This window comes from Chiloscyllium plagiosum, unplaced genomic scaffold (assembly GCF_037043375.1).
Source record: "Chiloscyllium plagiosum isolate Xiang-an unplaced genomic scaffold, Cpla_swu_hap1 HiC_scaffold_13, whole genome shotgun sequence".
NCBI classification, from domain to species: Eukaryota; Metazoa; Chordata; class Chondrichthyes; order Orectolobiformes; family Hemiscylliidae; genus Chiloscyllium; species Chiloscyllium plagiosum.
In genome coordinates, this window is record NW_028270151.1 from 30240004 (window position 1) to 30267674 (window position 27671).

The 27671-nt window shown below is 41.4% G+C and overlaps 1 protein-coding gene across 1 annotated transcript; it reads right to left on the reverse strand.

The window, feature by feature from the left end:
- Positions 1 to 69: 69 nt before the first annotated feature.
- On the reverse strand, positions 70 to 27671 carry LOC122556082 (apolipoprotein D-like). Its single transcript, XM_043702514.2, has 6 exons — positions 27525 to 27671; positions 22298 to 22437; positions 18118 to 18245; positions 12997 to 13085; positions 6070 to 6099; positions 70 to 845 (listed from the first exon to the last, which is right to left on the reverse strand). The coding sequence occupies exons 2-6, from the start codon at positions 22415 to 22417 to the stop codon at positions 619 to 621; spliced, it is 594 nt and encodes a 197-aa protein (XP_043558449.1). The 5' UTR covers positions 22418 to 22437; positions 27525 to 27671; the 3' UTR covers positions 70 to 618.

Below are 27671 nucleotides of genomic sequence, written 5' to 3' on the forward strand. Positions count from 1 at the left end.
AGCTGTGTAGGCTATATGTACACACATAATCAAATGGATTACATAGAGATGAGGATCAGAAGAAAGACACTATTTTAATTTTTAACTTTTATTGCTGAAAAAAGGACTTAATTTACCAGATTTCTGATACTCTTGTCGTGCACAAAGCCAAATATCTGTGTCAATGCCAAACTAATCTAAGTTCTAAGAATTTCACATGATTGATTGAATAATGTAAGAACAGCAAAGAAATAATTAGGAGATCAAACCAAGAGTGCCATTAAAGGCATTAGCACTAATTAGTCAGTCGCTGTACTTAGACCAAATGTTGGTAGCATGATGTCTGATTCCAATTGTCTCTAATTTTAAATGGAACATATCTTCATCTAGTGATGGACTAGTCAAGATTTCACCATTGATTTGAATTTCAGAGGGCATAGATATTGACAATTGGGGGTATTTCTTCAAACTCCTGCACTTTATTGAAGATAACTCAATTCATAGTCCATCATAGCAACTGCAGCAGATATTATATAATTTCAGTTATGCTACCTCTAGTATAAATTACAATGGAGTAAACTAAAAAATAAGTGTATTTTGATGGACATTAAAATGTTATATATGCATTCAGATAATCTCTTATAAGCAACCTTCTTGATTAATTTTCACAAAATCATCAGTTTTAATCTTATATTTTTCCAGAACACCATGCAGGTACTGTGTGGTATTTGCTGACAGCTGTCGTTCTCTTGAAAAAATCCAGGCATAAGGGGTGTGCATTATGCCAAGGAAAGATACACAGGAGAATACCAGAGAGTAACTTGTATAGTCAGTGTCTAACACCCAGTAATGAAAAACAACGTCATCTGTAATAAAAGAAAAAGAGTACTGAATGTTAATCTTTGAGAAAACAAGCAGCTAGTTTCTTTTTGTTGGCTCACCAGTTAATCAAATTAATTGCAGTTTTGGAAAAGAAATTTAGACAAACTGAAACACAGCATTTCCAACAGTCATGTAATAAATATTTCCACTAGCTGTTTGAGGAGCATTTCACTCCTGTCAGACTGCTGGACCAATTCAATTTCAGCCTCAGATGACTGTCTGTGTGGAGTTTGCATATTCTACCCGTGTCTGTGTGAATTTCCTCCGCGTGCTCCAGTTTCGTCCAATAATCCAAAGATTGCAGGTTAAGTGAATTGGCCATGCTAAATTGCTCATAGTGTTCAGGGATGTGGAGATTAGTTGTATTAGTTAGGAGAAATGCAGAGCAATTGAGTTGGGGAATGGTTCTGAGAGGTTTTTTCTTTGGAGGGTGGGTGTTGGGCCAAATGGCCTGTTTCCACACTATAGAGATTCTATGATTCTATTTAGCCTATCCCTGCTCCTCACGGTTTTATAAACCACTATAAGATCACCCCCCCTCCCCCCCCCCCCCCAAATTGGAAGTTTCATAACATCTTTGCTGCAGAAGATCTGGCTCTTTGTTGTCTGTAGACTTCTGGCACAAGCTGATATGCATTTAAAATTGATTTCTTTTGCTCCTCATGCACTCTCGATAGGTCCTTTAGCTGTACCCACCAGCTTGGTCTGGATCAACAAAACCCAAATGGTCACTGGCCACTTCATTCTATAGTCATTTTTGCAAATGAAATGAAAAAGACTTCAACATCCTTCACATCAAATGCAGGGAATACTTGGATATATTTAAACACGTCCCCACCAGGCCTTTGGCTCATGGGTTTGCTCATCATCACTATCCTCCTCACTAAACTTACCTTCTACCTAAACCTTCATCTTTTGAAGTTGACTTTCCTGTCTAATTCCCAACTCTCTCTCTTTTTGCTTTTCTTCTTTCTCTTTTTCCCTTTCTTTTGCTCAAGCCTTCCTCTCCTTTTCTGTGCGTTCTGCCAGGACTACTCTTTCCTTTCCTCTTTTCTGAGCTTTTAATTGTCATTCAAACTGTTTCAGTTCTTTTTCATGTTTGAGCTGCAATTGAATTCAAACCATTTCCAAAAAGTCTGATAGCATTTTTGGTAAATTTCAATGCCGAGCTATGGCTGTAATTACCCCACCTTTTCTGATAGACAAAGGTAACCCCTTTATCTGCCAATTCCAACATGTTTGCAATGCTAATTTTTTTTAAACCCCTCAAAGTCACTTCTTACACCTCCAGGAAACTCTTAGTGACTGAAAGAGCCATTACTAACCAAGCCCTGTTTAAACCTACCGAATCCAACACCAGGAGCACAAGACACTAACACCTACTACTCACTACCTTTGAATCCAACAACCCTAAACACCAACTGAAATTATCGTAAGATGCCAACAAGAGCTTTCAATCTGTTTTGGACCAGGGATGACCCCCTCCAAATAATTGAAGAAGGTAGCCTAGACCCTAGCGTTTTCTTATTTCAAAGGCAGATGTGAAGTGGGTGTTCCCGGTCTGATGCAGCTGGTCAAAGCACCCGGCTTTAAGCAAAACACAATTTATTTAAACCCTACACTTGGAACATGAACAGAAGAGAGCAGAATTTAGAGTAGCTTGACTATTGGAAAAGTTAACCGAAACGACACTTAACTAATTAATTGTTGCAATCCAGTAACATCCCATGAAGTGTCTGGTGAAAAAGGAAATTCAAACACAGATTCTGACAGGCCAGAGGGAACAACATCCAGGGAGAGATTTTAGAGAAGGTTAGGCATGAATCACATACTGAAGCTTTCAGCCCTTCTGATACTCAAACCATCCTGTGACTGCTACTGTTATGAAAAACTAGAAAACCCTGAATTGGGAGAAGTGGCCACTCCCGCAACCCTCCCACCAGGTAAGCTAGCATTGACAACTTGGGTCTGACAGAACTTATGCTGAATGCCATCCCAGGAGATCTTCAGATCCCCTCTAAATCACCTCCTCCTCACCATAAACTCATGTCCTCTGATCTTAGACACATCTGCTATGAAGAAGATTCTCATGATCTATTCTGTCTATACCTCTCATAATTTTGTATTCTTCAATCTGCCTCCTCTGCTCCATTTGCCCATCTCACTCTCTCCTCATAACCCAAGATTTTCTTTCCTAGGCAACATCCAGGTGAATCTCCTCTGCACCCTGTCCAATGCAGTTCACATTCTTCCAATAGTGTAGTGAGCAGTACTGCACACTGTATTCCATTTAGGGATTACCCAATGTTTTATAAAATTATAACAAATATTCTTTGCTCCTATATTATGCACCCAAGCTAATGAAGGCAGTCATCCCATATGCCTTTTTCATCACTCTGTCACCTTTGCTGACACCTTCAGGGATATATGACTTGTATGCTTTCCTTTATTGGTCAGAGTATTGAGTACAGAGTTGGAAGGTCATGTTGCAGCTGTATAGGACATTGGTTAGGCCACTGTTGGAATATTGTGTGCAATTCTGGTCTCCTTCCTATCGGAAAGATGCTGTGAAACTTGAAAGGGTTCAGAAAAGATTTACAAGGATGTTGCCAGGGTTGGAGGATCTGAGCTACAGGGAGAGGCTGAACAGGCTGGGGCTGTTTTCCCCGGAGCGTTGGAGGCTGAGGGGTGACCTTATAGGGGCTTACAAAATTATGAGGGGCATTGATCGGATAAATAAATAGAATGGGATCGGGGAGTCCGAATTAGAGGGCATAGGTTTAGGGTGAGAGGGGAAAGATTTAAAAGAGACCTAAGGGGCAACTTTTTCATGCAGAGGGTGGTACTTGTATGGAATGAGCTGCCAGAGGAAGTGGTGGAGGCTGGTACAATTGCAACATTTAAGAGGCATTTGGATGGGTATATAAATAGGAAGGGTTGGAGGGATATGGGTCTGGTGCTGGCAGGTGGGACTAGATTGGGTTGGGATATCTGGTTGGCATGGACAGGTTGGATCGAAGGGTCTGTTTCCATGCTGTACATCTCTATGACTCTATGACCAACATCCCTTTGTTATCCATTACTCCCTTGGGACCGACCACATATTATGTATAACTTCCTTTATTACGTCTCTCAAAATGCATTATCTTACACTTATTAGAATTAAGCTTCGTCTGTCCATTGCTCTGCTGATTACCACGTGATCAATATCAGACTGGAGCCTGAGACCATCCTCCTCACAATCAACAACACCACCAACTTCTGTCATTCAAATTTCTACTTGCACATCCAAGTCAATAACATACGTAACAAACAGCAAAGGTCCCAACAACATTCACTGTGGCATTATCACTGGTCAAAGGCTTCCTATCACAAAAATAAAACCCTTCACCATCACCTCTTTGCTTCCTGTCTGCAAGCCAATTTTGGATCCAGTTTGCCAAATTGTCTGAGATCCCATGGGCTCTTAACTTTTGGACCAGCCTTCCACATGGCATTTTGGCAAAGGCCTTAATGAGATCTATGTAGACCACATTAACTACACTACCCACATCAATATACTTAGTCAACTTTTCAAAAAACTCTGTTCAAGTTGTCAGATGGGACAATTAACACAGTTTGTCAGTGTTCCAAACTTAATTCTTATTACTGTGTACACAAATAGCTAGTTTGCAGAGATAACAACAATTTGCCTGTTGATGCTGAAATTATGTTCAAAACCAGCAAATGAAGCCTGCTCAACTGGCAAGAACATACCACCCAACACAAAAGTCATTCTACCCTCCCAGTGGGAAGTAGAGTTGCCACAGCATTCTAATTAAAGACTCACAGCCACAATGTTAAAGCCCTATCTGAGTTTACACTTATTGTTTGCAACAACCATGGATGGCACTGTGGTTCAGTAGTGAGCACTGCTGCCTCACAGCATCAGCTCGTTTGATTCTAGCCTCTCTATGTGGAGTTTGCATGTTCTCCCTGTGTCTGCATGGGTTTCTGCTGATGCTCCAATTTCTTCCCATATTGCAAAGAGGTGCATGTTAAGTGGATTGGCTGTGCTAAATTGTCCATAGTGTTCACAGATGAGAAGGTTAGGTCCGTTAGCCATGGGAAATGCAGATTTAAAGGAATAAGGTCGGGGGATTGGTCTGGGTGGCATGCTCATCAGATGGTTATTGTGAGTTTGTTGGGATGATTGGCCTGTTTCCACACGGTGGGGATTCTATTCTATTTTCTCCATTCTATTCCATCTGGTGAGCACAGATTTACACCAATAATGTCACAATGTCAAAAAAAATCTCTACCCAATGTCACAAACCAATCAGTCAGAGGCAAAATAAGTCAATTAGAGTCAAAATATGTAAATAAGTCAGTGAGTCAGCTCTTGGAGGTTTCTAATTTAAGGTTCAAGAATCTGAGCATTGCTCTAAAAGGAGATATTTTGTCAAAGCTTTCTGTCTTAGATTTACTGGATTTCCACAAAAGACAAGTATGAGTGGGAGTAACATTGCATTCTGTTTGAGAAGACAGTGCTAACTGGTTGACAAGTAGACATTGCCATTAAATGCACCAATCAACACTCTCTTTTTACAAAGCATTCAATGGTGTTCTCTTTCATATTGATTTGCATGTGAATGTTCTGACTATTGCACCTTAAAATGTTTTTAAAATGTATCCATTTTCAGCAATATTCTAAACCTGTATTATTAAATGACGAGAGTCTCATGATTTGTTTTGCACACACATTAAAGTATTAAAAAATGTTTTCTCTCATATGCCTCTGGTTTATACACTGCTCCAATTCATGATGTCAGTGATCCTGCACACTATACTTGTATTCATCGTTAATGGTTGTTGTTACACGAACTATATTCCACCACTGGAAATGCTACGGTAAATATCTCATGTTAGTTATTAGCTGGCAGCAGAGTTTTATTCAGGAAATTTATTTTTCAGTAAAAGTCCAGCACCAATTTGTATGTTTGGAAATTTTGGTGGAAATTATTTGCGAGCTTAATCCTCAACAAATGATGATGCCAAACTCAAAAATGAACAAAATTTTAGTCACTGCCAATGTAATGAAAAACAATTAACAGGAGTTACTAGAAAAATGTAATCAGAGGTCAAAGCACTGAATATTGTATTCCATTCCCAAATAGGATCGGACTTTGTTTGTTTATTAATCAAGGAATTGTACTTTTTAATACATACCATCCATAGGCTCATGCCCCATTTGTTCATCTGTTGAGTTAAGAAAATAAACATTAATCACAAGCCACAAACTTTGCATTGACTTCCAAAGTAGAACAAAATGGAAGTTTGCAATTTACCAATGAAATTAAAATCTCTCACAATAAGCAAACAACAAGTTGTATTTGTCCATCAGCTTTAATAGAGTAAGGTGTCCCCAAGGTGAATCATTGGAAGAAAAGATTATGAAGTCATAAAGACTCTAATAATACAGGAAGAGGCTACTTAGAACTTTGAGTCCATGCTGATTACTCCTGAGCAATCCAGTCAATCCTGGGTCTTGATTCAATTCCTGTACCTTTACAAATTTATTTCCTTCAAATGCCAATCCAATTTCCTTTTTGAAATTATCGATTATTCCTATTTCCACCACCTTCATAAATGGTGAATTCCAGGTCTGTACAATTCACTGCATACAGAAATTTTTCTTATGTTTCCTTGCATCGCTTGATCAGGTGCCCATCTGTGTCACCTAGAAACAGTGTATCATTGACTACTTAATTTTAGTTTGTCATAATCTTATATACTTCTAAAAAATAGCGTCGGATGATGTGGAGTCTGTGTGGGTGGAATTGAGGAACCACAAAGGCAAAAAAAACCATAGTGGGAGTTATGTACAGACCTCTTAACAGTGGTCAGGACCAGGGGCGCAACATGTACCGGGAAATAGAGAAGGCATGTCAGAAAGGCAAGTTCACAGTGACCATGGGAGACTTCAATATGCAGGTTGACTGGGTAAATAATGCTGCCAGTGGATCCAAAGAAAGGGAATTCATGGAATGCTTACAGGATGGCTTTTTGGAACAGCTTGTCATGGAGCCCACAAGGGAGTAGGCTATTCTGGACCTAGTGCTATGTAATGAACCAGACTTTATAAAAAAATCTTAAAGTAAGGGAACACTTAGGAAGCAGCGATCATAATATGGTAGAGTTCAGTCTGCAGTTTGAAAGAGAGAAGGCAACATCAGATGTAATGGTGTTACAGTTAAATAAAGGTAATTATGAGGGCATGAGAGAGGAACTGAACAAAATAGACTGGAAGCAGAGCCTAGCAGGGAAGATAGTAGAGCAAAAATGGCAGGAGTTTGTGGGTAAAATTGAGGACACTGTACAGAGGTTCATCCCCAAGAAGAGAAAGATTATCCGGGGAGGGATTAGACATCCATGGCTGACAAAGGAAGTCAGGAAATCTATCAAAGAAAAAGAGAGATCCTATAAAGTGGCCAAGAGCACTGGGAAATCAGAAGATTGGGAAGGCTACAAAAACAAACAGAGGATAACAAAGAGAGAAATAAGGAAGGAGAGGATCAAATATGAAGGTAGGCTAGCCAGTAATATTAGAAATGATAGTAAAAGTTTCTTTCAATACATAAGAAACAAAGGACAGGCAAGAGTAGACATTGGGCCACTTCAAACTGATGCTGGAAGCCTAGTGATGGGAGATAAGGAAATAGCAGGAGAACTTAATAAGTACTTTGCATCAGTCTTCACAGTGGAAGACATGAGTAATATCCCAAAAATTAAAGGGAGTCAGGGGGCCGAGTTGAGTATGGTTGCCATTACAAAAGAGAAAGTGCTAGAAAAGCTAAAAGGTCTTAAAATTGATAAATCTCCTGGCCCTGATGGGTTACATCCTAGAGTTCTGAGGGAGGTGGCTGAGGAAATAGCGGAGACGTTGGTTGAGATCTTTCAAAAGTCACTGGAGTCAGGGAAAGTCCTGATGATTGGAAGATCGCTGTTGTAACCCCCTTGTTCAAGAAAGGATTAAGGCAAAAGATGGAAAATTATAGGCCAATTAGCCTAACCTCGGTTGTTGGTACAATTCTAGAATCCATCATTAAGGATGAGGTTTCTAAATTCTTGGAAGAGCAGGGTCGGATTAGAACAAGTCAACATGGATTTAGTAAGGGGAGATTGTGCCTGACAAACCTGTTGGAGTTCTTTGAAGAGGTGACAAGTAGGTTAGACCGGGGAAACCCAGTGGATGTGGTCTACCTAGACTTCCAAAAAGCCTTTGATAAGGTTCCACACGGGAGGCTGCTGAGCAAGGTGAGGGCCCATGGTGTTTGAGGTGAGCTAATGGTATGGATTGAGGATTGGTTGTCTGACAGAAGGCAGAGAGTTGGGATAAAAGGTTCTTTTTCGGAATGGCAGCCGGTGACAAGCGGTGTCCCGCAGGGTTCAGTGTTGGGGCTGCAGCTGTTCGCATTATATATTAATGATCTGGATGAAGGGACTGGGGGCATTCTAGCGAAGTTTGCCAATGATACAAAGTTAGGTGGACGGGCAGGTAGTACTGAGGAAGTGGGGAGGCTGCAGAAAGATCTAGACAGTTTGGAAGAGTGGTCCAGGAAATGGCTGATGGAATTCAATGTGAGCAAATGCGAGGTCTTGCACTTTGGAAAAAAGAATACAAGCATGGACTACTTTCTAAACGGTGAGAAAATTCGTAAAGCCAAAGTACAGAGGGATCTGGGAGTGCTAGTTGAGGATTCTCTAAAGGTAAACATGCAGGTTGAGTCGTGATTAATAAAGCGAATGCAATGTTGTCAATTATCTCAAGAGGGTTGGAATATAAAAGCACTGTTGTGCTGCTGAGACTTTATAAAGCTCTGGTTAGGCCCCATTTGGAGTACTGTGTCCAGTTTTGGTCCCCACACCTCAGGAAGGACATACTGGCACTGGAGCATGTCCAGCGGAGATTCACACGGATGATCCCTGGAATGGTAGGTCTAACATATGAGGAACGGCTGAGGATCCTGGGATTGTATTCATTGGAGTTTAGAAGATTAAGGGGAGATCTAATAGAAACTTACAAGATAATACATGGCTTGGAGAGGGTGGACGCTAGGAAATTGTTTCCGCTAGGCGAGGAGACTAGGACCCGTGGACACAGCCTTAGAATTAGAGGGGGTAAATTCAGAACAGAAATGCGGATACATTTCTTCAGCCAGAGAGTGGTGGGCCTGTGGAATTCATTGCCACAGAGTGCAGTGGAGGCTGGGGCGCTAAATGTCTTCAAGGCAGAAATTGATAAATTCTTGATGTCACAAGGAATTAAGGGCTACGGGGAGAATGCGGGTAAGTGGAGTTGAAATGCCCATTGGCCATGATTGAATGGCGGAGTGGACTTGATGGGCCGAATGGCCTTACTTCCGCTCCTATGTCTTATGGTCTTAAATTTTCCCACAATTTCCATTGTCCAATGACAACAACAAGAAATTTTCCGACATAACTTTGTAACTAAATTCCCCCATATCTGGGACTATTGAGGGTAAATCTCCTTCATACTCATGTCCTCTCTAAATTGTAAGCTTTGTCATCCATTTCCTGAATATATCCTGACACCTTCAAAGATAATAGACTTGAACCCACAGCACCCCTGCCCCTGTAAACTCTTTAGAACTCTGCTATTAAGTCTATAATGTCTCTCCCTCCTCCCTCTGCCAAAATATATCACCTCACACTTCTCTGTACTAAATTTCATTTGCAACTTGTCCACCTATTCTGTTAGCCTATCTATATTCCATTGCAGGTAATTTGTATCATTTTCATTTTTGACACTCCTTCATATTTCATAACATTAGCCAATTTTAAAATTTCCTCCATTCCAAGATCCAAGGCATTTCTTCACAACAACAGAGAGTGGGGGTATTAACACGAGCTGATGGGAAATGCCACTATCTGGTCTTCCTGCCTGAAAAATACCCAGTCATCACAACTTGCTGCTTAAATCCCTAAGCCAATTTTTTGAGGTTACCATGAAGGGCTCTCCTTCTCGACCTCTTCCCTTGCCTGAGGTCTGGTGGCCCTCAGGTTAAGTCACCACAAAGTCACTTCTCTCTAATGAGAGAGCAGCCTCTATGGTCCAGTAAGACTATGGTGAGACAACAATTTTTTTATCCAACTGGATATTGACCCTTTGATTTCATGAGCCTCAATTTTGTTAACCAGCCTCCTACATGCTATCTTGTTAAATGCTTTTTAAATGCAAAAATGCTTTTCCAAATAAAAGTTATCACCTCTAGAGAATGAAACCCTCTGTGCAAACAAAATTTTGTTTCTCCAGTCAATGATCCTATTTATTGAAAGTGAAAAGCTTCAATATTCTGCAAAGGATGAGGCAGTGGGGACATGGTCATGTCAGTGGTGTAGATCGATTCTCTTGAAGAAAAGTTCAAATCCCACCATTGTAACTGGTGGAATTTAAATTCAATTATTAAGTCTGGAATACCATGCAACTGAACCAGAACCCTTCCCTCCAATTATATTGTTTACAGGCCTAATTTTGTGATTCACCACAATTCTTATCCAAACATGAATCAGGTTGAGCCTGTCCCATAGGAACAGCTCCCTCCTTCCCAGTACTGGTGTCAATGTCTTATGAATTTGATCATATTTCTCTGATGCCAATTTTTGAGCCATGCATGTATGTTTTTACATCTTACTGACCTTGTGCCAATTAACTCATGGCTCAGGTGACTCTTACCTTATATAGCCTTAGCAAGACCTCCCTACTTTTATCTTCCATTCCCTTTGAAATAAAAGCCAATGTTTCATTTGCATTTCCTATTACTGTTGAAATTGGATCCTAGCTTTGTGTGATACATGCATCAGCACTCTGAAATCCTTCTCTATTATAACTCTCTGCAGCCTTTCCCCATTTAAATAATATTCAGTTTTTCTTGTCTTCCTGCAAAAGTGCATAACGTCATACCTCCATAATTTATATTCCATCCATCAAGTTTCTGTCCACTCACTTGACCAGTCTATACCTGTCTATATATCCTTGTATCATCCTCACTATTTATAGTACACAAATTAATGTGTTACCTGCAAATTTGACAATAGTTCATTTACTTCTTTCATCCAAGTCATCAATACATATTATTAATAATTGTGGCATGATCATGTAGCACTCCACTCATTTCTGAGTTTTCATCCTGAGCATGCCTCTTTTATCTCAATACTCTGACTTCTATTAGTTAATTAATCCTCTATCCATGATAATATTCTGCTCTCAAGGCTCTTATATGATTAAATATGTGCAGTATCTTATCAAATGCCTTTATGGAAATCCAAATATATTATATCTACTGTTTCCCCTTTAAGTTTCCTCCTAGTTAATTTATTTGCCATTGTTTTTCCTAGTACATCGTCTCTCATGATTGTTTTGTGCTTATTTCCTGCCCGTTTGACATTTGTTTGCTTGAGTATTTAGTATTTTTGGAATGCTATTAGTGTCTTCCATTGTTAAAACTGACAGAAATATTTATTCTGCCATTTCTGAGTCCCATTGTTATTTCTCAGCTTTGTTCTCTGATGGACCTCTTCTTTTTCATATATAAAAATAATCTTTAATGGTCCTTTTTTTTTACTTGCTAGTTTGCCTTCATAGTTTATTTCCCCCCTTTTTTTTCTTTTTGGTTATCATTTTTGGCTTTTAAAACTTGCAGAATACTCCTGTCTTTGCAACATTGCAACTTTTTACTTCCACTTTTCTACTATCCTTAACATCCCTGTTTAGTAGAGTTAATTTAAACTTTTACTTGAATCCTACTTCCTGACTGGAAAATATCTTTACTACAAATCTGAATGATTTCCTGAAATGTCTGCCATTGTTCCTCGGCCTTCTTTTCTGCTGAATTCTTGCCAGTCCACTTTAACCAACTCTCCCCTCATGTCTATGTAATTATCCTTATTTAAATTTAGCACAGTTGATTCTGACCCAGGTTTATCACCTGAAACTGGATGCTAAAATCTACCATGTTGTCGTTACTGTTCCTGAGGGGACCTTCTATTCTGAGATCCATGATTCCCTGTTGGATCCACTACACAATGTTCTGGGACACTGTTCCAAAAACAGCGTATTTATTATTCCCAGTGGCTACCATTGCCAATTAGATTTTCCCAATATACACAAAGATTAAAGTCACCCTGGATCTATGCACTGCCTTTTTTTAACATCCTCTTATATTCTGATATATTCACTGTCCTATATTAATGATAGGAACATTTAAGAGACATTTGGTAGACAAATGAACAGGCAGGAGATGGAGAGGTATGGACCATGTACAGGCAGGTGGGATTACTTTAGAATGGCATCTTGGTCAGCACAGACATGGTGGGCTGAAGGGCCTGTTTCAGTGCTGTTCTATGTCCTAGCAATCACTATCAGAGGGCCTATAAACTATTCCCACCAATATCTTCCTCCTCTTGTTATCTTCTATCACCACCCGTATTGATGTTACATTATCCAATGCAAGGTCATTTCTTGCAATCATACTTATTTCAGCTTTACTAACAAAGCATCCTCTTTATAACCATAAATTTAAAAATGCTATAAAGTCATACTCATCAACCCCTACTGTGCTGTTAATTCATTTATTTTTATGAATACAGTATTCATTTAAATAAAGAGCCATTAATTTGCTATTATACCATTTTTTCTCCTTTGATCTTATTTGCTCTGCCCTTTCCTATTCCACTTTGAGTACCATTATAAAAATTATTGCTTGCTAGTGCTGTCATTTCCTTTGGCTTTGTAAGCCAACATACGTTCCCTCCCGAAACCTTCCGCCTCCAATTAATCAAAAGCTCTCCAAACTCAAAACTTCTACCAATTGGAAGGACACGGGCAATAGATAATGGGAATACTATTATCTGCAAGTTCAGCTTCAAGCCACACACCATCCCATTTTGGAACAATGTCACAATTCCTTCACTGTTACTATGTCAAAACCCTGGAACTCCCTTTCCAACAGCACAGTGGATCTATCTATACTTCATGACTAGATCAAGAAGGCCGTTCAGTACCAAATAAAGCAATTAGAGGTGGTCAATAAATGTTGCCCAAATCCCACGAAAGATAAATAAAAAAAAACTTACCAAGTTTGTAGGTAAGTTTTGCTTGATCTTTGGCTGTCTCGTCAGGTGGAATTAATTCTGCAGTGTGTTCAGTCACCTCATTACCCTTCCTGCAAACAACAGAAAAGCTTTGTATATCTAAAGACAAATCTGTCCTTCCACTTTGACATGAATTCATCTGAGGTAAAGAGGTGGTAGTGATAGGACTGACTCACTTGTTCACCGCTGATTTCCAGTGGGATGGATCTCCAATCTACCCCTTCACATCAACCACAACATACACCAGAAAGGCTTGATGTTATCACTGACAGGATACCAATTTAATATGGTTGGAGACTAAGGATTAAAAGGGGTCTATCCATATTATGGGGAGGAAATTTGCTGCCAGATTTGAGAGACAAGAAGGAAAATAATTCTTTTCTGGGACTTTTTAAGTATCCACTTAGTGATCTAAACAGAGGATATTTGGTATTTGATTGAAGGCAATAACAATTGAAGAGAGAAATCAGATGGATGAGTTAAATAGAGCAACCAAAATGTGAACAGTGATCACGGTTTAATTAAAATGTGAAAAACAAGTGAAAATGCACTAGAGCACGATATTAAATTCGACAAGTTTGTGGAAAATCGAGAGGTTTGCGCACAGGACCACTGAGCAATAACAGATTTATAATTTTTTCCAGAAGATACAGATTAAATATACTCCATTAAAAGAAAAGGAGACTGCTTGTAGCTTTCAAATGACGTAGATGAATAGAGATCAGAAAACAATATAAATTGAAGGTTAGGGACAATAATGGCTGTAAATATAAATCTGAAAATAATAAAGATAATATAAGAAAGTAAGATGTTAAGTGGGTTTAGAAATATCAAAAATGATATAATGATATTTTACAAATACCATATATTAGCAAGAAATAATTAAAAGTGAGGGAGCACGTGGAGATGTGAGGATCATCGCTTTGTAGATAATTAAAAAGTGGAACACAATAGTCAATATGCTTTTGCTGAACAAAAAGATGTTGCACAGGAAGTGAAATCTGAAATATCTGGGAACAGAGTAATATTCTAACCAAAGACATTTTTAGGGAAGGGGCAATGAACCATTAAAGTCTGCTGGGATACATCTAGTTGATCCAGCAAAACTTGGGTAAAGCCTTAGAAGGTGAAATTTCAGAACTGTATTGAAGGTAGGTGTGTGCCACTGGACTGGAAAGTGACCAATGCTAAATCCATGTTATAAAAAGAGAGTCAGAGTTGATCTAGATAATTACAAGCCAGCTAGTTTAGCATCTGTGGTATAGAAACTCTTTGGAATGTTTAAGTATGTGTGAAATTACCATGCATCCATATAAAGAGTCAATTGTAAGAAGTTGCTAGCAGGAAATCCAATAGGGATGATCAGCCAGGAAAAGAACATCTGAAATAGCAAAGGAAGTATTCCGTTCAGCCCCTCAAGTCTACCCAGTCTTTTAATAATATTCAATAATAATACTTGCATTCCTGAGGGTTCAGTTTGAGATCAACTTCTGTTCACTGTATGTATGAGCAACTTAAATAAAGCCTTGTTTTGAGAAAAAGACACGAAGACGGATAGCTAAGGGATATTGCTCGACAGAGGTTAATGGGTTAAAATGTGGGAAATAAAATTCAATGATCCTAGGTTTGAGTTGATGCAAATAGGGAATTAAGTAATACATAAATGCTGCAGAGGAGGATCGGGACTGGAAAATATAGGTTCACAGAACATCAAAGGGAACAATATAGATTGTTAAACATGTCAGTTAGCTGAATAGATTTTATGCATTGCAGTATGATGCCAACAGGGTAGGTTGAATTTCTGTACTAGCTGAGGTCATTGTGATGATTTTGAGTTTGGAACCTTGCTCCCATCTGAGGTATGATGACCTTCAGGTTAAATTAAGCACCAGCTGCCTCTCTCTCATGAAAGAGCAGCCCTCTGGGCTGATAAGACCATGCTGACTTTCTAACAAATAAACTTCTAGCTTTTATCTCAGGATGCCTTAATTATTAAAGCTAAAGTCTAAATTGAAAAAAACTTATTCCCACAAACCACAACATGGTATTGGGTTTGATGATAGGAAGGATATCAGTACTCTTTGATAGGGTTAATTATGATGTTCCCAGATATATGGCAATACAGAAATAAAGAAAGGTTTGATACATTGGGGCTATCCTAAGAGCAATACAGTTCACAGGGAAATATGCAAGACACCATTAAATTTAGGAAAGTTTGGAACAGGGTAAATGGAGGCAGACCACTTCAAGTGTTGATGGTCAACAGCAATGAGGAAGATTCCAAGATAAGCCATGAAATGTCCAATGAAAAACATTGAATCTTTGACACACTTTATTGTGTGGCAGTGGAATTAATTCCAGGTGTAAGGTTAAGTGAATACTCAAGATTATATTTGACAGATCAAAAAAATGTTGAAGAGAGATGAGAAGTGAGTGGGTAAAAATGATAAGAACCATTTTCTCACAAGAAGGGTGAATGAACATCAAGGTGACTGGGTTAAACTGATGGCCTGATTCCATTTATAACTTCTGTGAATTTCCATGTGTAAATCCAGCTTATTTGCCTGGGTTCATTTCATATGAGGCAAATCACACCATCTGAGGAAATGTGAGAAGTGCTGCAGTGAAGACATCACAACAAGACCACAAGTGGTAGAAAAGTGAGGAGTCTCCTGAATACCAGAACATATAATTCTACTTTAGGTCTCAATACAGACTGAGGTCTTCAGCTGCTGGGTCTGGGTCTAGCACAGAAGCAGAGCTGGCCACTACAAACCTCTTTTTCTCCTTTCAAGGAGCCCAGGTCCCTTACATTACTTTCTATTGTATGGTGCGATCTTTCACATGGCCGTCCAAAGATGCAAGGTGAGCATGAGGGAACTCTGCTGGGAAACCCATCCCACTCCACAATTTGGATTGTGACAGGCAAGGAAGAAGTCTCCAAAGGCAGCTCCAATGGCATTTAAACCTATCAGGAAGAGTCAAGCTTTGATTCTATAACAAGGTTTCTGATAAACTAGGGAGACATGGATTACAGCATCCAAAAAGGAGAGTGGAGCTGAGACTACAACCAAATCAGACATGATTGTATTGAACAGTGAAGCAGGATCAAACGGGCAAATCGTCTACTCTTGCTCTTATGTCCTACGTTCATGTCTAAGGTGTGGAATCCATGGGCTGAACTCTCAAAAACAAATGAACTGGAGTCATTTCAGAGGCTAGAATAGAAAACAAATATGAAACATTGCAGGGAGGAGAATGGTTTATGACTCAATAACACTATCCCAGCCTCCCTGGTCACAAACAAGCTCAATGTGAGATTGTTGCCTCTTGGTGGAAGGGGCAAAATCTACTTGTAAAAACTAAATGGATACTAGACATGTATATGTCAGGGCTTTTTTAGGCAAAGATCAAACACCCTAGCAAAGTATAGGGTATTCCTAAAAGCAGATATCCCTCGACCTTCGAACTTTTTCACCAGTGTAGTGAAAGTGTAGGCTGTCAACACTCACCCAACATCCTCTGCCAAACACCTTATGGTATAGGTAGTGTAACATTCTAGTCAACTGGCTTGCAGCAAACTCATTTATTCTAAAATTATTTTCCTTTGGCCCATGCCTAATTCTATGTGCATTTTAACATCAGGTTTGCAACATCACACTGCATTTGAAGCATTCACTGGTTGGTAACTGTCTTGATTTCCAAATGTAACATCCGAATCATGTAAGTCTTTTAATGAGGCTGCAACCTTCATTTAAACTCACGTTCTTTTTAACCACAGGTAGCTGGGTTTCCAAGGCCACAAGTAACTCTGCAAATTAAAAGATGCAAGGCTTGCTCAGTTCATATGGCAGGTGCCTTGGCAATATTGCTCGCAGGCCAGCAGGAGTGTCCCATGATCTATCTGTTTTCCATATCATTTCCAGAGACCCTGAAGCACCATCTGCTCCCTTGGGCCTGCATCCACCAGAGGGCCCTTGCTGATACTCCAGGGCTGCTATTGGATCCAACATAACCCTACCTTCTCCACAATCAAGACCCCTATGACATCTTTCATATGAAAGATATTCTGCCTGTCAGTCAGGCTGATGTATGGGTGGGAACTGCACAGAGTATCTAGACGCGTATTACCTTTGACCAACAGTTGAGATAGATAGCTGAAAGAAATAGAAACAAATGGGATTAAGATGGCTGTATGTGTGGTGGATAAACACCGTCACATATTGGATTGGCCAGCCAACTTCCTTCCCTGTTATAATTTTATGTAATTAAAGACAGTTTACTTCCTGAGTAAGAGCTTACTTATGTAACTGCTTACCATCATTGGAGGCAGGAAAATGTTTAACTAACTGGTTGGCCATTTGGTCCTTTGGACCAATGTTGTGATGCTCATTTCTACATTCAATGAAAGCAGTCAGCACCGTTGGTCAAACGGATATCAGGGATTACTTCGTGGGACTATCAGTTACTGGGATCAGTATCCAGTGATGCTTCACATGACTCAAAGCAATTTTCTCAGAGTCATAGAGGTCTACAGCATGGAAACTATGGCATGGTGGCTACAGTGAAGTACAGGCCAGTTAATAAATGCCAACTTATCTGCACCTGAGATAGGAAGATCAGGCTGGTGCAGCAGAAACAGCAGCTGCTGCAGTGCTGAACAGACCTAGTTTGTTGTCACAGATATTGTTACATCTTCTTAATCTTTCTCCTTAACACCTGAAAGACTTTTAATTCTGTAATTAAGTCCTCAAATAGGAAAAGCAAATGATGTACTTCGTTCCCATCTTTCGGCAATTCAAACCTTTCAAACTTGTTCTGTTTTATGCTCCCCTAAGCCATTGCTACACTTGGCAGTGTTCCAAATTTTCATTGCTCCAATCAATGAAGGAATTCATGGTGATCAGTTGGTGTATTTGGAAAGCTACAGTAACGCCCTATTCTGCTGTACCAAAATAACTTTTGCTGTCCCTTTATTCGGAGTATTATGGTAGCTAAATTTTAATAAGGAGGCCATGACAATCATTTTAATGTCTCGCGTGTGCACAAATAGAACACACACAAACCTGCACACACATACACAGCATTTATAATAGAACTTACGTAATCAGAGTGATAAGCTCATATACAGTTTCTATCCCATTGTAGGACGAGGATATTGTTTCAGAAATACATCTGACATCTCCAGTGACATTATAAAATCGTTCGATTTCATACCATGTTCCCATATACTGCAAAATAAGAACAACTGTGTTAGCTTATTAATTATGTGCATAATAAATGGGGGACCAAATGCTGTAGATGGGAATTAAATAAATACTTGCAACACAACAAGTCAAAAATATCCTCACAAGATCACCATGAAGTTAAACACTTTTGTGGTAGTGTATGGCATGGTTCTGTAAACATGATTCTTCATGCACCAGTGACCAAATCTAGATTCCTCAGATTTACCAGTCCTTTCAGAAAATAAACATGCACTTAGTGTTCCTTGTAATTCTTCGTGGGAGATAATTGCAAAGCTTCGTGAGCAGAAAAATGCAAGTAGACCTTGATTTCATTTATTTCTTGCCACGTTTATGTTATTATAAAATAGTGGAAAGTCTTGTAGAGTGCAACCATTCTCTGCCACTGTCTTAAAACAGAAAAATACACAAAAACATAAAGGCAGAAAAATGAATAAAAAAAGGAAAAGTGTTTAACTTTACAGTGCTTCTTGTTAAGTGCTCCGTCACGGAGTAGGGGTCGGGTGACCAGGTCAGAGTCCATTGGCAGCGCCGCTTGAACGAAAGTCGCGACCCATCGGCATCACCTCGCTTTCACCGACGCTATCACCACTATGAATCATCGCTGGACCTCGCCATATCGACGCCACCAATGCCACCAGGGGGGAGACAGAGGCACCTTTACATGAACTACTTTAAATAGGAACAGTAGAGAACACGGTAGATCGAGATTACGGAACATCTACTAACATCGCAGGTGTTTTTATAAATAAACTGTTGTTGGATTTAATAGGCGGCTGTCACGTTTTAAAATCATGCAACATTTTTATGTATAGAGTTGCGAAAAAAATCAAAGATAAATGAAACAGTTGCCAGGTCGGGAATGGTAATAGATATTATTTGGTTGACATGATAAAAGGCTGAGAGAACAGGACCCCAGTAAGAACAGCAGAGAGGAGGACCCAGAGACAGACAGCAGCACATAAAAGAATGTGAAAGAAAGAGACATTTCTAAACAAGAGATGTCCTAGAGCTGGGATGACTGGTGTCCAATCATCTTCCTGTGCGCCAGGTATGGCTCCAACCAGTGGAGAGTTTTCCTCCTGATTCCCGTTACTGGAATAATCTATACAATTCTGGTCTCCCTGCTATAGGAAGGATGTTGTAAAACATCAAAGGGTTCAGAAAGGTTTACACGGATGTTGCCAGGATGCTGGAGGATTTGAGCTATAGCGAGAGGCTGAATAGACTGGGGCTGTTTTCTCTGGATTACATTAGATTACATTACAGTGTGGAAACAGGCCCTTCGGCCCAACAAGTCCACACCGACCCGCCGAAGCGCCACCCACCCATTCCCCTACATTTACCCATTACCTAACACTACGGGCAATTTAGCATGGCCAATTCACCTGACCTGCACATCTTTGGACTATGGGAGGAAACCGGAGCACCCGGAGGAAACCCACGCAGACACAGGGAGAATGTGCAAACTCCGCCTGAGGCAGGAATTGAACCCGAGTCTCTGGCGCTGTGAGGCAGCAGTGCTAACCACTGTGCCACCGTGCCGCCCCGTGGATCATCAGAGACTGAGGGGTGACCTTATCGAGGTTTATAAAATCATGAGGGGCATGGATAGGGTAAATAGACAAGGTCTTTTTCCAAGAATGGGGGAGTCCAAAACTGGAGGGCATAGGTTTAAAATGAGGGGGGAAAGATTTAAAAGGGACCTCAGGGGCAGATCTTTCACACAAGGGGTGGTACATGTATGGAATTTGCTACCAGAGGAAGTGGTGGAGACTGGTACAATTACATTTAAAAGGTATCTGGATGGGTATATGAATAGGAAGGTTTAGAGGGATATGTGCCAAATACTGGTAGGTTAAGTTAGGATATCTGGTTGGCATGGACGAGTTGGTTTGAAGGGTTTGTTTCAAAACTGTGCCTCCACAATTCCAGTTTTGCTCAGGCTCCTTGCTCGGGGTCCTCAGTCCAATGTGGCCTTGGTGTCAAGGACTGTCACTTTCATGTCATTAGAATAGTTAAGTATTTGTTTTTGACTGGCAGAGACTCAAAGGGCTGAAGGGCCCTTTACGGTGCTATAGATCTCTATGTCTCTTCTGAATGAATATGAAGGCATTCTTGGAAGTGGTGCAAATTGGTAGCTGCCTTTGCATTAGCAGCAAGTTTTTGTAATCAGCAGAGAATGATAAAAAAGAGGTTTAGTTCATTCTTTTATTTTAAAAATAAGTATATTTCAAACATTATCTTATAAATTAGAAACAGGAGTTGGCCATTCAACCCATTGAACATGCTCCTCAATCAAGACAAAAGCTGTTGATCAAACACTTCAATAAATATTTTCCCCTACCAACCCAAGATCATTTAAATATTTAGCAATCATTTAGTAAACATTGTCAAAGACTGAGCTTTCTCAGCTTTCTTGGATAGATAATTCCTATGATTCACAATCCTCGCGATAAAAATAATTCTCCTCAGTTTGGTCCTAAGTTTGGTCCCCCTTAATTTGAAACTTCTTTCCTCTGGTTCTAAACTGCTATGCACAACGCGCATACACAGATTTGGAGAGATTTCTTGCCCACATCTACCAGACTATCAACTATCCCTTTAGGTATTCTGTACGTTTTAATAAGATCATCTCTTATTTTCTGATACTCTTCCAAAAACAGGCCCCGTATCCCCAAACTCTCTTCATTAGACAGTTCCACCATCCTCGGAACAAGTCCTGCATGGAAACGCAGGAAATAGGAGCAGGAATAGGCCATTCAGCCCTTCGAGCTTCCACCCACATCCCACAAGAGAATTTTACAAATCACATTTTCCAACACTTAGCCTATTGCCTTGTATGTCTTGACATTGCAAGGGCACATCTAAATATTTTGTAAATGTTATGGGGGCTTCTGTCCCTATCATACTTGCAGGCAGTGAGTTCCAGATTCCCAATACCTTTGGAGTGAAAAGAGTTTCCTCACATCTCTTCTGAACCTCTTGCCTGTTACCTTCAATCTGTGCCTGACGGTCATTGATTCTTTAGTCAAATATAAATTTCTTTCCTGCCTACCCGACCTGTGACCCTCATAATTTTATAAATCTCAATCATGTCCCCCCTCAGTCTTGTCTGCTCCAAGGAAAACAAGCCCAATCTACCAGATTTCTCCTCATAACCTAAACACTCTAACATCCTGGTAAATCGTCTTTGCATTCTCTCGAGTTCAATCACCTCCCTCCTATAATGTGGATTCCAGAAATGCACATGCGATTCTAACTGTGACCGAACCAACATTTAATACAGTTTCAGCAATAAACAATGTGTGCTGCTGGAACCCACAAGACAGCACTTAACATTAATACTAATTTCCAAATGTTTGGGAAGGTGTTTCTAAACTAAATCCTTAAATTCTAATCCAAATTGATTGATATTTACCAAAGCAAAACAACAAGAAATTTACCCTACTGTTATAGTCTGTAACTGACCCGATATTATATATTACGTTGAAATGAATTAATATATTAGTGACAACACTTTCTGAAACTAACTCACCACAGATATAGATTTAATGTGATTGTCAGAAAGTATTTGTTGAGACAAATAGATAACTTTTTGGATCGGTGTTAACCCTTCATCAGAAATTTCAGAAGGATCATCAATGACTGAAAGGTTAACTCTGTTCCTCTTCACAGATGCTGCCTAACCTGCTGAGTATTTCCAACATTTTCTGCTTTGATTATTGGTGGGTTCAGTGGTGATTTCCCACTCTCAATAAGGGACCACGCTCAAAGACATTTGTTTTGGAGGACTAATGTTAATGTATTATAAGCCCTGTTTGTGCTGAATGAGAAACCATATGAGTTGGGATGTAAGAACATAAACTGATTTTGCTTTGGATCCCTGTCGCCAAAGTTGAACAGATGGTGTGAAAATCCACGGAACCATCCAATCCCTTTGGCAAAATATGTTTCATTGATCCTTTAGCATCTGCAAATTTTACTTCCTACATGAAATGGAATTGCCAGGCAATTAAAGAATTAACAGGACAAACCTGATCAAGACTAAAATTCTTTTGCACTTCCACATGTTCACATCTACCCCATTGGACAGCTTGAACTCTTTTGGTTAAACAAATGGAAGTGATCAACAGCGACAGGAATGGCCCCCACATGGTAGCAGCTTGAGAAGAATCTGAAACACAAAAGAAATTTCTGAACCAAATATACTCACAAATTGACTGAATCACAAAAACACAGGCCGTTCACTTAATTTTATGGAGGCAACAGTTTGTCTGCAAATTCTCTGTAGGGGTTGCCGGTTCACTCAGTTGGCTGGATTGCAATATAGAGTGATACCAAAAGAATGGATTCAATTCTCACTCTGGCTGAAATTACCATGAAGGACTCTCCTTCTCATCTCAGTTCTCACTTGAGGTGTGATGACCCTCAGGTGAAACCACTGTCACCAGCCATCTCACTCTGGGAGAGCAATTGCTTTAGGAATTCCATAGAGGGGACACTAAGAATACTTTTTAAAAAAGCTTGCTTCACCATCAGAGACAATTTTAACTTAACAAGCCACACCAAGAGGTAATCCCTGATTATTCTTGACTTGAGGAGCCAATGTTGGACTGGGGTGGACAAAATTAAAAATCACACGATGCCAGTTTATAGTCCAACAGGTTTATTTGGAAGCACTAGCTTTTGGAGCACTGCTCCTTCATCAGGTGGTTGTGAGGCCAGACCATAAAATATAGAATTTATACCATAGGGATTACAGTGTCATGCAGCTGAAATAATATAGCAAACAAATTTAGGTTAAGTCTTTCATTTTTCAGAATGGGTTTGCTGGTTTCAGCTCTTCAATACATAAATCCCAGAACTTCTTTTAAGTTACATTCTGAAGATACCTTCAGGTTTTCTAACAATAGTTGACGTGTTCAGCCACAGGGTGTTGGGGTTGGTGAGTGCAATGTCCCAGAGATGTTCTCTGAAACAATCCACAAGTTGGCGTCCTGTCTTCCCAATGTAGAGGAGACCACATGGAGTGCAACAGATGCAGTAGGTGACATATGTGGAAGTTCAGGTAAATTTCTGATGGATGTGGAAGGATCCTTTGGGGCCTTGGACAGAGGTGAGAGGGGAGGTGCAGGCACAGGTTTTGCACTTCCTGTGGTGGCAGGGGAAAGTGGATTGGCAGGATGGGCGGGTGGGTTGGTGGGGGGCCTAACAAGGGAATCATGTCTCTCTGAAACATAGATAGGGTTGCATTAAAGATGAGCGGTTAAAGTCTGTGTGTCCCAATCTTGAGTCAGACTGGTTGTATTTCTGATGTGGGATAGAATCTTACATGGATATGTATTTTTTGAGGAAAATAGAACATAATTCTGCAAATATAAATTCACCCCATAGACCTATGTGTGTGTGCATGCAGGAGAGACAGTGAGAGTGCACATGTTAGTGTGTGCATGTGAGTGTAATTCATGTGAGAGAGTGTGTGTGTGGGTATGAATGCATGTGAAGGAGATACATCAATGACCGTATCAGTGCTAACCTCGTGCTCCTTTGAGGAGGTTGAACAATTCATCAACTTCACAAACCCTTCCCATTCCGACCTCAAGTTCATCTCACAGACACATGTCTCCTCTTCCTGGACCTCTCCATCTCCATTTCTGCTGACCAACTGAACACAGACATCCATTACAAACACATGGACTCCCACAGCCACTTGGATGGCATCTCCTCCTGTAAAAACACTATCCCTTCTTCCCAGTTCCTCCATCTCCACCACATCTGCTCCCAGGAGGACCAATTGCACCGTAGAACATCCCAGATGGCCTCTTTCTTCAAAAGCCACAATTTCCCCTCCTACATGGTCGACAATGCCCTAAAGTGCATCACCTCCACTTCCTGCACCTCTGCCCTTGAATCCCACCCCTCCAGTCGCAACAAGGGCAAAATTCCCTGGTCCTCACCTTCCACTCCAGTAACCTCCAGACACACTGCATCATCCTCCACCATTTCCAGCACTTACAAACAGACCCCATGATCAGAGATATGTTTCCCTCCCCACCCCTACCTATGTCTCGGAGAGACCATTCCCTCCATGACTCCCCTGTTAGGCACCCCACCAACCCACCCTCCAATCCTGCCAATCCACCTTCCCCTGCCACCACAGTAAGTGCAAAACCTGCACCTGCACCTCCCCCTCACCTCTGTCCAAGGCCCCAAAGGATCCTTCCACATCCATCAGAAATTTACCTGTACTTCCACGTATGTCATCATCTACTGCATCAATTGCACCCAATATGGTCTCCTCTACATTGGAAAGACAGGACGCCAACTTGTGGATTGTTTCAGAGAGCGTCTCTGGGACATTGCACTAACCAACTCCACTGCCCTGTGGCTGAACATTTCAACTCCCCCTCCCACTCCACTAAGGACATGCAGGTCCTGGGCCTCCTCCATCACCAAACCCTTACCAACTCACACTTGGAGGAAGGACGCCTCATCTTCCACTTTGGGACCCTGCAACCACAGAGGATCAATGTGGTTTTCACCAGTTTCCCCATATTCCCTCTCCATACTTTATCCTACTCCCAACCTTCCAACTCTGCACCATACTCTTGAACTATCCTACATGTCCATCTTCCTTCACTCCTGTCCACTTTCACCCCCACCTTCATCTACCTATCACTTTCCCATCTGCCTTCATCCCCAGCCCCACTCCCCTCCCCTCCCCTCCCATTTATCTCTCAAACCCCTTGGGCCACAAGCCTCATTCCTAATGAAGGCCTGATTACCCAAACGATGACTCTCCTGCTTCTCTGATGCTGCCTGACTGACTGTGCTTTTCCAGCACCACACTCTTCGACTCTGATCTCCAACACCTGCAGTCCACATACTTCCTCTGGTTTACAGTCAGTCTGTCCTGTATGACATTAGAGCAAGTTTCCATTAACAGAACCAATTAGAAATACTCAGTATGAAGTCAGTGTTGAGTGGGTGGATGAAGCCATTGGCTTGATGTTGTGTTGCACTAGTTTGTCCTGAAATTTTGTTCTGGTGAAATGTCAGTTGTTCGCTTACAGACATCATCCTCCATTTGGGTCTACCCAAGGAGTCGCTCTGTATTGTGATCCAGCTTGCAAGCTCTGATGTTGGCTTTCACATTGTCTAAATACATCACTGAAGCACTAAAAACCAAAACGCTACAATGTACATATGGAGCTGCTCTCAAACAGCTGCATGCACTGTAAGGACACAGGCTACCTTAAAGCAAGTAAATTGTTAAAATTGTGATTCATTAAAGTTTCATCGATGGTAAATCATTGAATGGTTTTCAGTTATTTCTCCTTTACAGGGCTGTTTGTCCTCAGCAGGCTTTCCTCTCAGAGTTCTTGGAAAATTCTTTGACATAACCGGCCCTCTCTCCCCTTCCAAGGTTACAATATATTTGCAGTATTCTCTCTCCCCACCCTTCCCCAGCTTATCTCTCCACGCTTCAGGCTCACTGCCTTTATTCCTGATGAAGGGCTTTTGCCCGAAACGTCGATTTCAAAGCTCCTTGGATGCTGCCTGAACTGCTGTGCTCTTCCAACACCACTGATCCAGAATCTGGATTCCAGCATCTGCAGTCATTGTTTTTACTGAGTACTCTCTGTTCAGGCGAGTTTCCAGCACTTACTGGTGATATTTCATAGATTCAAACTTCTCGCAAGGAAATTGGCTTCCACGAAGAGAACTAGGAACAAGAAAACTGATCTGAAAAGTCCACTCGGATCGTCTCGCTGCTCCGTGCCTGCCTTTCAATATCAGCTCAGTAATTAGAGACGTGTGCGTGAAGGAATGAGCCCTTCACACACAGAGAGCATCCCACTCTTAGAGCTGGCCGGTGTGATGCGTTGAAGGACTGAGGGAGTTCCCTCACACGTTGCTTTGCACATCTTATCCCACAGAAGGTCTCTGCCGAAAGGTAAACGTCCTTCCGGTGAAAAGCACTTCATTCACTTGGGCTGCTTGTGAAAACTGAAAGCAGGTCCGGAGTGAACTCCACTCACCTCGGGAACAGCGTGGCCTCCTCCTTCTCTGTACAAATCAACTCAACTCGATACAGCGAGCTGATCCCAAGCACCAACCCCAGCTCTCTTCACTCGGGAAGCTGCTGTGGCCGCTTCAGAGGAGCAACAGTCTCCCCGCCCGGTCTAAACATGTGTGTGTGTGTGTGTGTGTGTGTGTATGTATGTATGTATGTGTGTGTATGTATGTATGTATGTATGTGTGTGTCCAAAGCAGAGCTCCCCGTGTTCCAGTCCAGGCCAATGTTTCTCCCCTGAACCTCCCCAGACAGACTGACGCTCGCTCCCTTCAGGAACAGCATCCTGGCTGTATTCAAAATGGACACAGCCCATTGCACAAACGGAGCACCTTTCAGGCGGGACAGGAGCTGTGTTCCCGAAGCTCCTTATTGTTATCATTATCACAGAATCATTCAAGTGTGGAAGGAGGCCATTCGGGCCATCGTGACTGCACCGACTCCACTATCCATCCAGTCTGGTGCTGTTATCCAACTCGGCTCCAATATCTAACTCGGCCCTAATATCCAGTCCGGCCCTATTATCCAGCCCGGTCCTAATATCCAGCCCGGTCCTATTATCCAACCCGGCCCTATTATCCAGCCCGGCCCTATTATCCAGCCCGGTCCTATTATCCAGCCCGGCCCTATTATCCAGTCCGGCCCTATTATCCAACCCGCCCCTAATATCCAACCCGGCCCTAATATCCAGTCCGACCCTATTATCCAGTCCGGCCCTATTATCCAGTCCGGCCCTATTATCCAGTCCGGCCCTATTATCCAGTCCGGCCCTATTATCCAACCCGGCCCTATTATCCAACCCGGCCCTATTATCCAGTCCGGCCCTATTATACAGTCCGACCCTATTATCCAGTCCGGCCCTATTATCCAACCCCGCCCTATTATCCAGTCCGGCCCTTTTATCCAGTCCGACCCTATTATCCAGTCCGACCCTATTATCCAGTCCGGCCCTATTATCCAGTCCGGCCCTATTATCCAGTCCGACCCTATTATCCAGTCCGACCCTATTATCTAGTGCCAATGCTGCCCTCACTCGCTGTGTGAAATATGGTTGTTTTCCCCCTCAGATCACTTGCTTCGTGTGTACATCATTGTTATATCGCCTTTCTCTCCTCCGAGCTTCTCCCAATAACTCTTCTCCCTTTCAGTCAGCCCCCTCCTCCCTCTCATTCCCAGCAGCTTACCCTGAGCAATGTGGAGAGTGAGCGGCGGTCAGTACCACAGCCGCTGGGTACCAGCATCTGCCGAGCAAACTCACAGCCAGTCCTTATATTGCGGGTCCGCGCAAACCACCCAACTCCGAGATCACTGAGCGAACAGGGAGAGGGAGA